Source organism: Brienomyrus brachyistius, unplaced genomic scaffold, assembly GCF_023856365.1.
Source record: "Brienomyrus brachyistius isolate T26 unplaced genomic scaffold, BBRACH_0.4 scaffold55, whole genome shotgun sequence".
Classification (NCBI taxonomy): Eukaryota; Metazoa; Chordata; class Actinopteri; order Osteoglossiformes; family Mormyridae; genus Brienomyrus; species Brienomyrus brachyistius.
This window is the reverse complement of record NW_026042330.1, coordinates 709,531-727,797: the sequence shown is the minus strand read 5'-3', so window position 1 is coordinate 727,797 and position 18,267 is coordinate 709,531. Positions and strand designations below refer to the sequence as shown.

At 41.6% G+C, this 18,267-nt stretch overlaps 1 protein-coding gene across 1 annotated transcript in view; it reads left to right on the top strand.

Moving 5' to 3' along the window:
* Nucleotides 1-16,602, top strand: part of LOC125724117 (stAR-related lipid transfer protein 3-like) — a 55,136-nt gene extending 38,534 nt beyond the window's left edge. The window contains exon 15 of the mRNA XM_049001069.1: nucleotides 15,744-16,602. Within this exon, the coding sequence (XP_048857026.1) occupies nucleotides 15,744-15,851 (108 nt within the window). The 3' untranslated portion in view covers nucleotides 15,852-16,602. The remainder of the gene's footprint in view (nucleotides 1-15,743) is intronic.
* The last annotated feature ends 1,665 nt before the right edge of the window (nucleotides 16,603-18,267 follow it).

Below are 18,267 nucleotides of genomic sequence, written 5' to 3'. Positions count from 1 at the left end.
CACTCATTTGCAGATCACGTCTATAATGTCATGTCACCTAACCTTGTGGAAGTGGGCCCTCTGATTCTAGTTTATGAGCTAAGCAGGCTACCCCTCAGAAATATGAAGTTGGGAGGGCGGCAGGGCTGAGTTGACTTCAGTGGCCTGTACTACGAATGGGTTTTAACCAAATCAGATTTAACCCGGAGTTAATTTGCAAACGCTGGGTTGACAAAATTGGTTTGTCTCAATCGGTGCTAATCAGTACTACGACGCCAGCTAAGAAATTTATTTGTTAAATCGGTGTTAACTGCATTTGAGTTTGTGCACATTCACATAAATGGAGCACGTTAGGCAGTGCAAGTCACCGTTTGACTCATGGCACGATCTCCATATTTCTTGGAGGAAGACTGCATGCTAATTATGCAGGGATATGAGGAGTTTAAATCAATGCTGCAAAGAAAGTCCAATACCACTGCAGCCAACAAAAGCAGGCAGGCTTGTTGGCAAAGTATTGCCGACCAAGTGAATGCATAAGTACATTTTCATGGTTATAAAACATGGTCTAAAATATCTCACAACCAAGTATTAGACTATGAAGCGTTTTCTGAAAAGAATTGAAATACTGTTCATAAATACAGAGGCTCACAGATGAGACACAATTCAGTCACCTATTATTTACTGTTAAGTAATGTAATGCTCCCTAAAGTTCCATTACTGTGTTGATACTCATAATGTTAACAATAACTTAACTGATCTGATTTCAAATGCAATAGTAATGGGAAGCGTATGTGGCAGCAAGTCAAGATGAAATATAAAAACAGGGAACAATGCACACCCCTTGGGTTTTCAGAATAACTCTCTGTCTAACAGTTCTTAATTAATACATTGTTTGAATGTTATATGCCATTGCTCCATTTCATACATATTGACAGAGAGAGCCCCTCACGATTTGCACGCTGATGTCGTATGGATCATTCAGGTACGCTGGCATTGTCTTTGGAGAAATTGTACTTGGAGGGCCGGTGCTCATACACTGGCTGGCCTACACAGAAACCTCGACTTAACTAAAAACAAAAACTGCTCTGACCAGGTTTGAGACCAGGCGTAAATTTCCATAGCAGCATGCCTCGAGTAAAACCTACCCACCTTTTGTAGTACGGGTTAATCGTGAAGTTACACCACACGTCATCAAGTTACTTGCAAATTTACCCCGATTAAGCCAGTAAACCCGCTTCGTAGTGCAAGCCACAGGTCACCCCAATGGAAGCCTGAGTTAGGGGGAGCAGGGAAATCTGACTTTTGTAAAGTACTAATTCAATTATTTTAAATTGTATTACATGTATTGTTCGGAATGTCTTAATAAAAATGATGAATGGTGCTTTTTTCGGTGTGGGGGTGTGAAACAGACAGATTTGGTTGTCAGAGGGCGCAAGGGCAATTGAGGTTCACCAAGGGCACCATACAAGCTACAACCGCCTCTGAAACTAATGAAGCACACCTAAAACTAAACTAGATTTCAAATGAAAATATAAAAGCGAAATCAGAACAAAAACATGGGTATATGGCGTTTGCAGTACAGGCGTATTTTATTTTAGTTTGTAGCAATTTTAGAGTCCTGGAATCCTGTAGCGAGGAATCATGTACAGTAATTGCAAGTATTTCTGACTTTCTCAGTCAACTGTTCTGCTTATTTTGTTATCAGTCTGATCATAGAGGGTAGAAAGGGTTTTTATATGTAATCTTTGGTTGTATTACTTCCTGACTTCCCGTGGCCAATGAACAATCAAAGTTCTTTTGGATGAACCCTCCGCTGAGCCAACCCACAAAACTGGGTTGGCAATATATATTGCCTGTTAAGGAACGAATGACCATTGTCCCAAATAATATTTAGTGCAGTTTTTGTTAAGAGCCTGAGAGTTCAATTTATCTGTTTTCTTTGTATGTTTTTGTTCAATGTGGATTATATATAAGATATATATATCTTTTTTGTTCACTTTTTTATAAGGATTAAAAATTTTTGCTCTTTGAAAGAGTTTACTTTCATTATTATGCTGTTATATTGTCGTTATATCAGTGGCATAAAATGGTACTCAAAATAACATGGTTATGACAGTTATTTCAGGCACAATATATTGGCCAATAAAAGTAGTTATCATGACAAGCCTAGTTCTCACCAGACCGCAATTGAAGCGGATTATTTGCATAACCAATCAACAATGTACAAGTCCCACCCCAAGGTACCAAAGCCAGCTGGTTTGGAACTTCAGCACTGGTACTGGACCGGAAATCAAAGGAAAAAGGAGAGTCCTTTTTTTCTTTCATTATCATAATTATGGTGCCTGGTGCAGTGGAAAAGCATTTCCTTTTTTCAGGCAGAATCAAGTATGCTGTTCTTAAGGAAAATGAAAGCATTGCAGCCTGGATCTTATTGCCATCTTGTGGCAATAAAATTTTATTGTCTGTGCCTTTAAGGTGTTAAAATGGAGCTTTCATTATAGTGCCCCAGGTAAAATTGTGGGTGAGAGATGCTCACTATAGGGTGGCAAGGCAGAACTACAAACACTGAGGTAGCTCCTATATTACCTAACTTTAAAATTATGACTGCTGTTGCCAAACATTGAAACTATTGCTGTTATTTACCCATCCATCCATCCATGCATTTTACAAACCACTTATCCTTCTGGGTTGCGGGGGGTGTGGAGCCTAGCTGTTATTTACCTCTTTTCATAATTTTTTCTTGTGTAAGTAATTTGCTTGTGTCCTTATCCATTAATAAAAATCATCTATTATGTCCACATAACTATTGTGAATCAGATTTCAGGTCTGTCCAATATGGCTTTTGGCTTTTACCTAACCCAGTGTTTCCAAACCCAGTCCTTGGGGAACTCCGGACAGTCCATATTTTTGCTCCCTCCATCTCCCAGCCAATCAGGAACACCGAATACCTGGTACAGGTGTGCTGGGACCTGAGAGGAAGCAAAAACGTGGACTGTCTGGGGTTCCCCGAGGACTGGGTTACGAAACACTGAAAAAAGGAAACACTCTCCTTATCTAGCTACCATCACCCCCGAAAATACTTTGTCAGGCTCCTCTGAAAAATAAAACTGAGAGAAATTAATTTTACACTGACTGAACTTAAAGAACTGGGCAGCATGGGGCTCAATGGGCTAAGCTTCTGGGCCTGTGATCTATGTTCATACTACCATGCTGAAGTGACTCAAATCAGAGTTTTTGCCTTAATGTGACACAGATCTCATATTTTCATGGCGGTGTGGACACGCAAATCTAATTTTTTCAAATCGGATTTGTGTCACTTTCATATGTGGCACTAAATCGGATATGTATCCCATTCGCCGCCATGTGACCTGAATGTGAACGCTCCGATCGGAATTCATGTGGCTTTTTGCTTATATGTGTGCACTGACATCATCAGCCTGCACCGGCAGCACGGGAAGGTAAAAAAGGAAGGAGAGCTGCAATAACAGAAAAAACTAGCCGCCAGAATTTTTTTTTTCTCCTTTTTGACCCGCTCATGTATGCATTCACATTACAGTGTGATACAGGTCACTTGTAGTTATGAATGTGAACTGTCAAGATAGACAAATCCGATCTGAGCAAAAAATCGGAATTGAACGATGTGACTGGCAGTGTGAACGTAGCCTAAGCATCACCAATTCGAGCCCGGCCTTGGCAGAATAATGACATTATTATTATTATTATTATTTATTTATTTATTTATTTATTTATTTATTTATTTATTATTATCATCAGGGTTGCAGATAACTGGTGTCAAAAATGACAGAACCGATTTCTGGTTTTGAATTCTTTTTCATAGTTAATCCCAAAGTTAATTACAGTAAAGATAAGCATCTGTGGCTTCATTTAAAGTGCATCAACCATCACAAAAAAACAGTGAGTTAGAGGAGCAAGTTAATACGCCTTTTAGGGAGAAGGTGTGTACGCCACTAGCGGGGATGGGGGAGAATGAAGAGCAGAGAGGTCGAGAGAGCTGGGTGACCGTAGGTCGTAGACGCAGGAAAGGGCGTACACACGTTGCAGAGGCGGCATCACCTGAGGTGACTGTGTCGAACAGGTTTCAGGTTCTTCCAGCTTTAGAGCCGGAAGGGACTGGGGAGGCAGGTGGGCCCTTGGGCACTGAGGAGCCCCCTCCCCCCAGGAAGAGGGAGGTTGTGGTAGTGGGGGATTCCATTATTAGGGGAGTATACAGTTATGTGTGCACGCGTGATAGAGGGTCCTGTACGGTGTCTTGCCTGCCTGGTGCCCAGGTAGGAGACCTTCCAGCTCGTGTGGATAAGCTCTTGGCCCCAGCTGGGGTGGATCAAGTTGTCGTGGTGCATGTTGGCACCAAGGACATAGGCAAGGGTAGAAGGGCTGTTCTACAGGATAAATTTAAAGAAGTCGCCAATAAGCTTAGAAGCAGAACGTCCACGGTGGTATTCTCCGAAATACTCCCCGTGCCACGTGCAAGTCAGGCTAAGTTAGCTGAGATAAGGAAATTAAATGTGTGGCTAAAAGGATGGTGTAGGAAAGAGGGGTTTCGGTTTATGGGACATTGGAGGACCTTCTGGAACAGGTGGGACCTGTTCAAGCCGGATGGGTTGCACCTGAACCAGAGGGGAACCAGTGTATTGGGGAGGCGTATGTGTAGAGTAGTTGAGGAATGTTTAAACTAGGGACTGGGGGGGCAGGGAGGTTAGTTAACTATGTCAGTGGGGGGAAACGGAAAGCCCCAAATAATCATATTGTAAGTGGGCACCGTAATAGGGCTATCCTTTGTTGTCTGTATTTAAACGCCAGGAGTATTAGGAATAAAATTCATGATTTAGAGGCTTTTATCTCATCGGACTCTTATGATATTGTAGGAATAACTGAAACGTGGTTGAGTGAAAAGGATGGACAAGAATATAATATGGATGGTTACACGTTGTTCCGTAAGGATCATATAGGAAAAAAGGGAGATGGTGTTGCAGTATATGTAAAGGAAAACTTGCAGGCAAGGGAACTTACTGATATAGATAAAACTACGGAAGCAATATGGGTAAAATTAGATGCTAAAAACTCAAATAGCCTAATTGTCTGTGTTTGTTACAGAACACCTAATATAGCTGCTGAGGAAAGCATATTGTTATACAGTGATATTAGGACTATGAGCAATAAAAATGATGTGGTAGTTATGGGTGATTTTAATCTACCAAGAATGCAGTGGGACATTGTCACTGGCTCTTCAGAAAATGAACTGGAGATGGTGGAATTAGTACAGGATTGTTTTTTTACTCAGTTGCCATTCTTGATCTTGTTCTCTCTAATAACCAGGACAGGATTGGTAAATTAGACGTTTTAGAACCACTTGACAGTAGCGATCATAACATGGTCAAATTTGAGGTTAAGTTTAGTGTTCGAAGAGTTAAGTCCAAATCAAAAATGTATAATGTTAGGAAAGCTGACTTTAAGTGTATGAGACTAAAACTAGAAACTGTGAACTGGATGGAGTTAAATAACAAAACTGTTGAAGAAGCCTGGGAATTTTTTAAAAGCACATTATTGCAAGTGTAAGAGGACTTCATACCTGTTTCAAGCAAGAAAAAATCTAGGAAATTGCAACCTAGGTGGTTTACTAGGGAAATAAAGTATAAAGTAAGGAGGAAAAGGGCTTTGTTCCAGCAATGGAAAATAACTGATGATGACAGAGTTAAGCAGGAATATCTAAGTCTACAGGCTGAGTTAAAAAAATATTAGACGAGCTAAAAGAAATGTCGAAAGGATGGTTGCATTGGAAGCTAAGGATGACGTTAAAAGTTTCTTGCAGTATTTTAACTCTAAAAGAGCTCTAAAACCTGAAATTACTAATCTGCAGGATAGTAAGGGTCTTATAATAGTAAACAACATTGATATAGTAAATAAGTTCAATGATAGTTTTGCACGGGTATTCACTGTTGAGGACCTTAGTAATTTACCAGTTATTACCTATCCAGCATCGTCTATAGCTAATATATACACTGAACAAAAATATAAACGCAACACTTTTGTTTTTGCTCCCATTTTTCATGAGATGGACTTAAAGATCTACAATTCATTCCAGATACACAATATTACCATTTCTCTCAAACATTTCTCACAAATCAGTCTAAATGTGTGATAGTGAGCACTTCTGCTTTGCTGAGATAATCCATCCCACCTCACAGGTGTGCCACATCAAGATGCTGATCTGACATCATGGGTAGTGCACAGGTGTACCTTATACTGGCCACAATAAAAGGCCACCCTGGAATGTGCAGTTTTGTCTCACAGCAAAATGCCACAGATGCCACAAGCATTGAGGGAGCGTGCAATTGGCATGCTGACAGCAGGAATGTCAACCAGATCTGTTGCTCGTGCATTGAATGTTCATTTCTCAACCATAAGCCGTCTCCAAAGGCGTTTCAGAGAATATGGCAGTACATCCAACCGGCCTCACAACCGCAGACCACGTGTAACCACACCAGCCCAGGACCTCCACATCCAGCAGGTTCACCTCCAAGATCGTCTGAGACCAGCCACTCAGACAGATAATGCACGGCCCCATGTTGCAAGGATCTGTACACAGTTCTTGGAAGCTGAAAATGTCCCAGTTCTTGCATGGCCAGCATACTCACCGGACATGTCACCCGTTGAGCATGTTTGGGATGTGCTTGACCGGCGTATACGACAGCGTGTACCAGTTCCCACTAATATCCAACAACTTCGCACAGCCATTGAAGAGGAGTGGACCAACATTCCACAGGCCACAATTGACAATCTGATAAACTCTATGCGAAGAAGATGTGTTGCATTGCATGAGGCAAATGGTGGTCACACCAGATACTGACCGGTTCTGAGTCCCCAGACCCCCAATAAAGCAAAAAAACTGCACATTCCAGGGTGGCCTTTTATTGTGGGCAGTATAAGGTACACCTGTGCACTACCCATGCTGTCAGATCAGCATCTTGATGTGGCACACCTGTGAGGTGGGATGGATTATCTCAGCAAAGCAGAAGTGCTCACTATCACACATTTAGACTGATTTGTGAGAAATGTTTGAGAGAAATGGTAATATTGTGTATCTGGAATGAATTGTAGGTCTTTAAGTCCATCTCATGAAAAATGGGAGCAGAAACAAGAGTGTTGCGTTTATATTTTTGTTCAGTATATATAACTGAAGCAGATGTTTTGCAAAGCCTAGCTAAGCTCAAAATAAATAAATCACAGGGCCCTGATGGCATCTTACCTATAGTGTTAAAAGAGATGAGGGATATTATTTGCCGACCCTTAACTTTACTGTTTCAAAAATCCTTATCTGAAGGTGTGGTACCTTCTGATTGGAAGCACACCTTCATAACGCCTATTTTCAAAAAAGGGGATAGAAGTAATTTGTCTAACTATAGGCCAATCAGTCTAACTTGTATAACTGGTAAAGTTATGGAGGCTATAATCAAAAAGAAAATGGTAGATTACCTGGACTCCAATAACATTTTGCGGGATAGCCAGCATGGATTTAGGAGAGGTAGATCCTGTTTAACAAATCTGTTGGAGTTTTTTGAGGAAGCTACTCAGGAAGTTGATGATAAGAAGGCCTATGATGTCATCTACTTAGATTTCCAAAAGGCTTTTGATGTTGTCCCCCACAAGAGGCTCCTACTTAAACTCAAAGCGACAGGTATTTTAGGTACCGTAGCGACCTGGATTGATAACTGGTTAACAGATAGGAAACAGCGAGTAGTATAAGAGGCACAATGTCACAGTGGGCCTGCGTTCATAGTGGGGTACCGCAGGGTTCGATTTTAGGACCACTATTGTTTCTAATTTACATAAATGATATGGATACCAATATATACAGTAAACTGGTGAAATTTGCAGATGACACCAAGGTGGGTGGTGTAGCAGATACTGAATTAGCGGCTCAGCAGCTACAGCGGGATCTTGATTTAATTAGTGACTGAGCCGATACCTGGCAGATGAAGTTTAACGTCGATAAATGTAAGGTACTCCATCTAGGGAGCAGAAATATAAAGTACAGGTATTTCATGTATTTCACTGAAATAAAGGTAGCTGATCATGAGAAAGACCTTGGTGTGTATGTTGATGCTTCCATGTCCCATTCTCGCCAGTGTGGGGAAGCAATAAAAAAGGCCAATAGGATGTTGGGGTATATCTCCAGGTGTGTGGAGTACAAGTCAAGAGAGGTAATGCTAAGATTATACAATTCCTTGGTGAGACCTCACCTAGAATATTGTGTGCAGGATTGGTCACCATATCTTAAAAAGGAGTTTGTGGCCTTAGAAAAGGTGCAGCGTAGGGCCGCAAAAATGATTCCTGGTCTTAGAGGAATGTCATACGAGGAACGGTTACTTGAGCTAAATCTGTTCAGTCTCAAACAAAGGAGACTGAGGGGGGGCATGATCCAGGTATATAAGATTCTAACAGGTTTGGATGCTGTTCAACCAAATAGTTACTTCAGCATTAGTTTAAATACACGAACTCGTGGCCATAGGTGGAAATTAGCGGGAGAACATTTCAAGCTGGATTTAAGGAAGCACTTCTTTACACAGCGTGTAGTCAGAGTATGGAATAGCCTTCCTGATAATGTAGTGCAAGCTGAATCCTTGGGTTCCTTTAAATCAGAGCTAGATAAGATTTTAACGACTCTGAGCTATTTAGTTCTCCCCAAGCGAGCTTGATGGGCCGAATGGCCTCCTCTCGTTTGTATAGTTCTTATGTTCTTATGTTCTTATCTCAGTTCTTGCTGTGCGAACACGACAAAAGTTTCTAATTCAGGATAAAGGTTCTGGTTCCTGAAAAAGTTCCTGCAGTGTGAAAACACCCTTTGTGTAAGTGGTGTCTGTTGTCATCTGCTAATGGCTTCCATTTTGTGTTATATGGATTACTGCCTACAAGAGTAATGCCTGGGTTATAAGAACATAAGAAATTTACAAAGGGGAGGAGGCCATTCGGCCCATCAAGCTCAGGAGAAAACAACTTATAGCTCAGAGTTGTTCAAATGTTATCTAACTCTAATTTAACCCTCTCGAGTCTATGGCATCGTCGGCAATGCCACATATCTTTCTCATCTATTTCAATTCAAAACTCGCTGAAATCTTATTGTAGAGACATGAAAAAAACACTGACTTAATCCGCAATTTGTCTTCTTTTCAAAACGTCCATTGTTGGAAGTATTAAAGTTTTTTAAATTAGGTTAAATCGGCTAAAAAAGTAAACCACATCACCTTTTTTTATTTTACCTGCATGGCGGGCGTGTCGTGCCGCCCTCACCAGAAGATCACTAATCACATTTTAAATGGCTGCATTTCCACATATTCAGATGAACAACACAACGGTGAAACGTGATCCAGATACATCCCCATAAGCGCCATAAAAGGGGGGAGGGATGTGGCCAGGTGTCAATGGCTCATTCATACACATGAAAATTGCTACATATTCAATGGAAGGAGACCAGAAATAGTGACATGAGTTAGCTTTTTTTTTATTTATCCAACTGAATTTTGCAACTACACCATTTATATCTGGGATCAAAACAACAGTGCCATTAGGCGTAACTGAAGTGTGCATTTGGGTATTGTCGGCATAGGAGTGATAATTGGGCATTTCTTATTGTGTTACCTAATGGCAGGCATGTACAGATAGAACAAGAACAGATCCCTATAGTACTCTTTACATATTTGACCAGTGACTTTGACAACGGAGTAGTCATTCGACACTTGAACATATTGAAATTGATTAGTCAAGTAGAATTTTACCCACTTTAACACCTTTCCACACAACCCAAAATCAAATTCAAGTCTATGTGATAGAGTAAAAAGGTCAGTCATATCAAAGGCTGCACTAAGGTCTAGAAATATTAGCACAGTTTCATTGTCAGCATCAGCTGCTATTGTTATGTCATTTACAATTTTATTTAACACTCTGGGGTCTAGGGGTAGGAAACACACTTTCTTTGACTGGGACATAATCACACATTTCTTCAAATATAAATTTAATTAATGGCAAATAATTTCTTATATTTTTGTTTTGCCATTACACTCATCTTTATTTTAATGTACAGGTCCTTCTCAAAAAATTAGCATATTGTGAAAAAGTTCATTATTTTCTGTAATGTACTGATAAACATTAGACTTTCATATATTTTAGATTCATTACACACAACTGAAGTAGTTCAAGCCTTTTATTGTTTTAATATTGATGATTTTGGCATACAGCTCATGAAAACCCAAAATTCTCAAAAAATTAGCATATTTCATCCGACCAATAAAAGAAGTGTTTTTAATACAAAAAAAGTCAACCTTCAAATAATTATGTTCAGTTATGCACTCAATACTTGGTCGGGAGTCCTTTTGCAGAAATGACTGCTTCAATGCAGCGTGGCATGGAGGCAATCAGCCTGTGGCACTGCTGAGGTGTTGTGGAGGCCCAGGATGCTTCGATAGTGGCCTTAAGCTCATCCAGAGTGTTGGGTCTTGCGTCTCTCAACTTTCTCTTCACAATATCCCACAGATTCTCTATGGGGTTCAGGTCAGGAGAGTTGGCAGGCCAATTGAGCACAGTAATACTATGGTCAGTAAACCATTTACCAGTGGTTTTGGCACTGTGAGCAGGTGCTAGGTCGTGCTGAAAAATGAAATCTTCATCTCCATAAAGCTTTTCAGCAGATGGAAGCATGAAGTGCTCCAAAATCTCCTGATAGCTAGCTGCATTGACCCTGCCCTTGATAAAACACAGTGGACCAACACCAGCAGCTGACATGGCACCCCAGACCATCACTGACTGTGGGTACTTGACATTGAACTTCAGGCATTTTGGCATTTCCCTCTCCCCAGTCTTCCTCCAGACTCTGGCACCTTGATTTCCGAATGACAGCAAAATTTGCTTTCATCCGAAAAAAGTACTTTGGACCACTGAGCAATAGTCCAGTGCTGCTTCTCTGTAGCCCAGGTCAGGCGCTTCTGCCGCCGTTTCTGGTTCAAAAGTGGCTTGACCTGGGGAATGCGGCACCTGTAGCCCATTTCCTGCACACGCCTGTACACGGTGGCTCTGGATGTTTCTACTCCAGACTCAGTCCACTGCTTCCGCAGGTCCCCCAAGGTCTGGAATCGGTCCTTCTCCACAATCTTCCTCAGGGTCCGTTCACCTCTTCTCGTTGTGCGGCGTTTTCTGCCACACTTTTTCCTTCCCTCAGACTTCCCACTGAGGTGCCTTGATACAGCACTCTGGGAACAGCCTATTCGTTCAGAAATTTCTTTCTGTGTCTTACCCTCTTGCTTGAGGGTGTCAATGATGGCCTTCTGGCAAGCAGTCAGGTCGCCAGTCTTACCCATGATTGCGGTTTTGAGTAATGAACCAGGCTGGGAGTTTTTAAAAGCCTCAGGAATCTTTTGCAGGTGTTTAGAGTTAATTAGTTGATTCAGATGATTAGGTTAATAGCTCGTTTAGAGAACCTTTTCATGATATGCTAATTTTTTGACATAGGAATTTAGGGTTTTCATGAGCTGTATGCCAAAATAATCAATATTAAAACAATAAAAGGCTTGAACTACTTCAGTTGTGTGTAATGAATCTAAAATATATGAAAGTCTAATGTTTATCAATACATTACAGAAAATAATGAACTTTTTCACAATATGCTAATTTTTTTAGAAGGACCTGTATATTGTAAAAAGTACATAGTACTGGCAGTTTGTTTTTATTCCACATATCTAATCACCAAAGTCTTGGCTACATGAAGATGACTAAATGGTGTAGTTATAACATTTAGTTGAATAAATAAATAAGAAAAAGCTATCTCATGTCACTATTTCTGGTCTCCTTCCATTGAATATTTAGTAGCTCTTATGTGTATGGAAGAGCCATTCACACCTGGGCACATCGCCCCCCCCCCCCCTCCCCCTTTATGGCGCGCTGATGGGCATGTATCTGGATCGCGTTTCACCATTGCGTTGTTCATCTAATCACCATGAGAATGCAATTTGAATACGTGGAAATGCGTATACGTGGAAATACGTGGAAAAACTTGTAATGTGAATAGCAATCTTCAGGTGAGGGCGGTACTACACCCCCCCGAAGCAAAGAAAGGTGACATGATTTACTTTTTTGCCGATTTAACCTAATTTTAAAAACTTTAATACTTCCGACAATGGTCGTTTTGGGAAAAAAAGACAGATTACCGATTTAACCAGCCTTTTTTCATGATTCTACATTAAGGTTTAAGCTAGATATAAACTGAAATGGACACGAAAAGTATGCTGCGTTGCCGACGATACACTCGACCCCAGAGGGTTAAGGCAGTTTCAGTGCTATGTCCCTGGTGGAAGCCTGCCTGGAATCTAACCAGTATGTTGTGTGTCTCTAAGTAAAACTGAAGTTGAGCAGTAACTATCTTCTCCAGAACCTTGGACAAAAATGGTACGTTAGAAACAGGTCTATAATTGCTGAGCTGCTGTGGTCAGTAGTGGTCTGTTTGGGCAGTGGTGTCTTAGTGGTTGGGGAAACGTACTTGTAATTGAAAGATTGCAGGTTCGAAGCCCAAACCAGCACGGCACCACTGAGGTACCCTGAGCAAGATTCCGCCCTCAAGCACTGCTTCCCGGGCGCTGAATTAACTGCCCCCTGCAATGTCACAATGCCACATATGGGTTAAATGCAGAGGACACATTTCGTCGCTGTGTACTGTGTGCTGTGGTGTGTCAACAATGACCACAGATCACCAAATTAAAAAAATTATTACTACTATAACATGATCCAAGTATATAAGATTCTGACAGGTCTGGATGGTGTTCGGTATTACTTCAAATACAGAAACTCGTGACCACAGGTGGAAATTAGCAGAAGAACACTTTACACAGAGTGTAGTGAGGCTGTATATCCCTAGAAGGTACAGGGTCATTTTTCCTCCAGTGACCCACGGAGCATGTGAAGAGGTATCAAGTGCCTCACTGACTACAAACCCCAGAGATCCTTCCCTGCTTGATGCCCTAAACACCTTTTATGCCCGCTTCGAGGACCCCAAGACTATCCCTTCCTCCAGCAGCAGGCTCCCTCCATCACCTGGAGAAGTGCCCCTCAGTGTGACCATAGCAGAGTTCTGTAGGACCCTGCAGAAGATTATTCCACGCAAGGTTGCAGGCACAGATAACATCCCTGGGCTAGTATTAAAAAGCTCTCTGTGGTGCTGACGGACATGTTCAATGCCTCACTCACACAGGCAGCTGTTCCAAGCTGCCTGAAGACAGCCACTATCATCCCAGTCCCCAAAAGCTCCACAGTGGAAGGCCTGAATGACTGTCGGCTGATTGCTCTCACCCCGATTGTCATGAAGTGCCTCGAGAGACTGGTTATGGCCCACATTAAGAGCTCCATCGATATCACTGCGGACCTACATCAGTACGCCTATCGCAGGAACAGATCCACTGACGACGCCATCTCTGCAGTGGTTCACATGGCTCTCACCCATCTAAATAGCAAGGACTCGTTTGTCCGCCTTCTGTTTGTGGGCTTCACATCTGCATTTAACACAATAGTCCCACAGACACTGATGAGGAAACTCAAGATACTTGGACTAAGCTCTCCCATCTGCAGCTGGGTCCTGGACTTCTTGACTAACAGACCACAGCATGTTAAAATCCACGACCTCTCCTCCTCCACCATTACCCTCAGTTCCGGCTCCCCCCAGGGCTGTGTGCTGAGCCCCCTCCTGTTCACCTCACTTTACACCACCAGATAGATGCAAGTGAAGGGATTTTTGTAACATGAGGGACCCTACCCACCCAGCGCACAATTTGTTTGTTCCTCTCCCCTCAGGCAGGAGGCTGAGGAGCATCAAGAGTAGGTCTACCAGACTGTGTAACAGCTTCTTTCCAGATGCTGTAAGATTGCTGAACTCTGCCCCCCCATCTCCATCACAAAAAGGACAAATAGACTATAACCCTCCAACAGACCAAAGGGACATATAACATATAACATGTGCAATGTTCCCCATTACATAGTACTTTATCACCACCTATCATAGTGATATTTAACGCATGCAATAAGCCCATATGTGCAATGCTTATTATAACACAGTAACTAAGTTATTACTTTTGTATAGTAAATTACTTGGATCTGTTTATGTTGCATCCATGTCTGCTTCTGCGCATCGCACACTGTACATGCTGCTAATTTATAATCCATACTTTATACTTCTATACCTTTTATATTTAATTTTCATCTATATATTTAAAAGTGTGTGTGACTAGCTTTGAGGCTTATCCCTGACATGAGTACTTAATTTCTCTCCACGGCATGTGCAAGCATGTGTGGAATGACATTAAAGTTCTTTAATCTTGAATCTTGGAATAGAAACAAACAGAAAGTAATTATGGAAATGCAGTGACCTGATTTAAATGGGTAATCTTAAAAGGGAAATACTGTTTTGCAAAGCAAGCACTGTTTATGGAAACACGACCCTAAAGTCATAAAGCTGATTAACAGAACAGTTTAGTTTGTTAGAATGAATGGAAGTTGGTTTACTTGGTTGCAGAGTTGGCGGGGGGGGGGGATCTTGGCAGCTGTTTGCAGTGGCTGATGAGTTGACGGGTGATGGCACTCAGGGAGGCGTGGTGTTCAGAGCAGTTGTTGGAGTGGAGCCCCTTTGATTCTTTCTCCTTGTGAAGCATTACGGTGAAGGCTTTGTCTTGGAGGTTGCCATTCTCTGTTGGTTGGCAGACTTTTACCGACAGGCTTCAGGACAGCATCCGTTATTGGGTTTCGCGATGGTCTGCCGATTTCTTGAGGGCCATATCATCTCAGAATTGTTTCTTGAACATCCAATGGAAAATCCCAAAATGGAAATGAGCTGTGAAGGTATACTCTCGGCTGTTAGGGTAAGAAATGTAAAGAGAGGTTCCACCTGTTCTGCTGCTGCTACAATCTCCTCCTCCCCCTGTCTCTACTCCTTGAGTCATTGCTTGTTGCACAGAAAAAGCCCTGAAACAGGTATCAGGTGTAGCCAAGTTTTACATATGTGGTTTCACTGCCAAAAAGCAGAAAAAGTGTAAAGCACTCTAAAGCATGTGAACTTATTGCGACAATTGCACTTATTGTTCTTTAATGCTGCTATTGTTGTTTTGTGTTTTGTGTTTTTTCTTTTTCTCACATAATTTCTTACATAAATTCTTACATTTTTTAATGCTAAGATAAATAAAATCATGCACGGAAAAGTCATGGAGATTGTTGATTATTTGTATGACTAGAAACTGAGTCAAGCCTAGCAAAAATCATTTTTAAGTTTTTTGTTATCGATTGAAATTATTATATTTTTTGCTGGGAATTGGCAAGCTGCTCATAGGCATCCCCTAAAAGGCTACTGGTCTTGAGTATTTAAATAAAGTGTAGGTGAAGAGCAGTGTTTTAGGCCTTGATGACTGCATTAGAGAACAGTAGCAATGGTTATGCATAGGGTGGTGCTAAAATATAATTTTACTTGTCTAGCACGCCTTGAGGGCTAAGACCATGAGTACAGTTTTCCTTTTCTCAACTGCCTTCACTGTAAAAACCTAAAGGAAAGGACTACACAATGTAAAGAATGCAGCTGCTCTTCTAAACGAATGTTGACAGTGGCTGGACATTATATACACACCAATGTGGCCTGAGAAAAAATTCAGTCAGAATGTTTTTTTTTTCTTTAAACTCTGTTTTACTGCATGTAGACGCTGAAATCTGTCTGTTTGTCCCTTTAGGGTCGACTTCCTCGCTACCTCATCCACCAGAGCCTGGCAGCAACCATGTTTGAGTTTCTGACCTATCTGCGGCAGCGAGTCAGCGACTTGCACTCTTCTCTTCGGTAGAATGCTACTTGTATGATGCATTTATCCCCAACCCTTCCGAGCCCTTTTTTGTCCGGGGTGTGACCAGTGGCCAAATGAACTTTTGCTGAACCTCACCTTGGCAAAAAGGCATTCAGCTGACATATCACTGAAATTGGTTTGCCTGGAGGATGAGCCCTGAATGAAATGCTCCTTCAGATTCCAGGCACCAACATGACTGCTCCTGACTGACGCAAGCTGGCACAGATGTGTGTGAGCCTAACAAACTCCCTCCGAAACGTAAAAGGCCGGTGTTCTGTCTCAAGTCACTTTTTTTTTGTTTGTTTTTGGAGACATTTGCTTTAACGTGGGATGTTGCTTGATGACCGTCATATCCCATCTTGATGTGGATTGTTTGTTACCTCTAACACACATGAGATTAGATAAAGTTTGTCAGTGTCCTTTTCCCACTCACACATCCCCCTGAACTGATTTCAAGTACATGCAATTTCATCTTCAACTATTGAGGGCATGTTAGAAATCACACTTAGTTGGATGTATTAACTGTGTAAAATTATCCCGAAATTATATGAACCCCCAACCCCCCCCCCCAAGAAAAGAAAACTTGTGCTTTGGTTTCATCATCTGTATTCACTGCTGTCATGGTGTCATTGCACTTAATTTGATGGTATGGCAATATATTGCTTAACTTTGAAATATTTTCTTTTTTTGTATCGATCATTCTTTTTATGAGTATTTATAACAGAATAATAAAAATAATTGATTACAAATACCTATTATTTTTCAGAATAAAACCTTTGTAGTTTGTTTTAAAGCAAAATTTCATATCGCAGTCCGTGAAGATCCTACTGCACAACACACACAACCTGTTTTTTGGAATCTTGCAATATTTCACTCTTTGCATATGATATAATGCATTTTTTGGTTTTGATGTGTCTTAATCTGAAATGTTTCTTTCTCTTCAAATACCAATTGCCCAGCCTAGACCAAGGCTATTCTATTGTTTCCCCAGGTCCAACCTTCACTGATGTTAGCCAAAATAAACTCCGCAGAGAGCCATAGCAGCAGGGAGACCACCCAGAAGCGTCTGAGAGTATACATGTTGAGTTCGATGTAAACTCTGGGGCAACGTGGAGTACTCTGTCCGTAGTGAGCCGGCAGTGTACACAAACAATGGCAAAGTCGACGAGACATCCGCGTCAGGTTAAAGTGTGGAGAAAAATGGTCAAACACTACAATAAAAATAAACAAACAGAAAACGTAGACGGACTAGGGCGGCAACACACGTCTGCAGAATAAAAACAAAGATGTGGCACAAAAACAACACAATATACAAAACAGCTTCCCTGCAAGCTAGCCAGTCGATCACACGAGCAGCGACAGAATGGACACAAACAGGCCAAATCTGCTGATTTCTTTGGAATATTGTAGAATGCGGTGTGTAAAATCCTCAAACATCATCAAAAGGATGGTCATTTGAGGCCACAAAAATCTCCAGGACTACCATGACTTACTACCAGATGAGATGATCGGCAACTGCTTAATTTGTGCCGTAGAAATCGGAAAATGCCAGTGAGCCGCCTTCATTGTTTATGGAGAAGACATCATGGAATCTGTAAATTTAAGACTGCTTCAGCATGGTTACTGAGCAAGACGAATGACCAAGTTTCTCGACTTCGATGGACTAGGGAGCACAGAAGATTACAGCTTGGGCACTGTCGACATGTTATCTTTATGGATGACATCCACTATATCCTGGACCATATAGATGGAAGACAAAAGGTGGGACAATTACATGGTGAGAACCTTCGTGGTGACTGCATCCAGAAAACCACTCAAGGAGGTGGTGGCTCAGTGCTGGTATGGACCATTATTCATTATGGATGAAGAACGCCTTTGGTGTTGCTGGATGGAAACGTCAACACTATCATTTGCCTGGACATCCTGTAGAACCATTGGCTCCCACACGCAAGAAGGGTCTAAGGGTACAACTTTAGGCTGCAAGACAACAACGCAAGAGCACAGAGGGCAGCTACAGTGAGAGAATTTCTTGATGCAGAGGGGATGCAGCAGATGCCATGCCCTGCTTGCTCCCCTGATATGAACCCTATTGAGCATGCCTGGGATGCCTTAGGCCAAGGTCTTAATGAGAGAGATAATATTCCTTAGACCGAACATTGGGATGCCCTGCCTATTGACGGCATCACCAAACCTGTGGAAAGTATGCCACGATGTCTTAACATATTGATCCGTGTCAGGGGTGGTCATACTCAATATTAGTGAATGAGTCACATTTGAAAGAATAATACTTTCTTATGCATGAAATCCCCTCGATTATGTATTTCCTGTGTAATTGACTAAAGTTGACAATTTGAAAAAAGTCCTTAATGTTATTGTTCAGTACCCCCAATTTTGCTTAAGCCTGAATACACTGTTT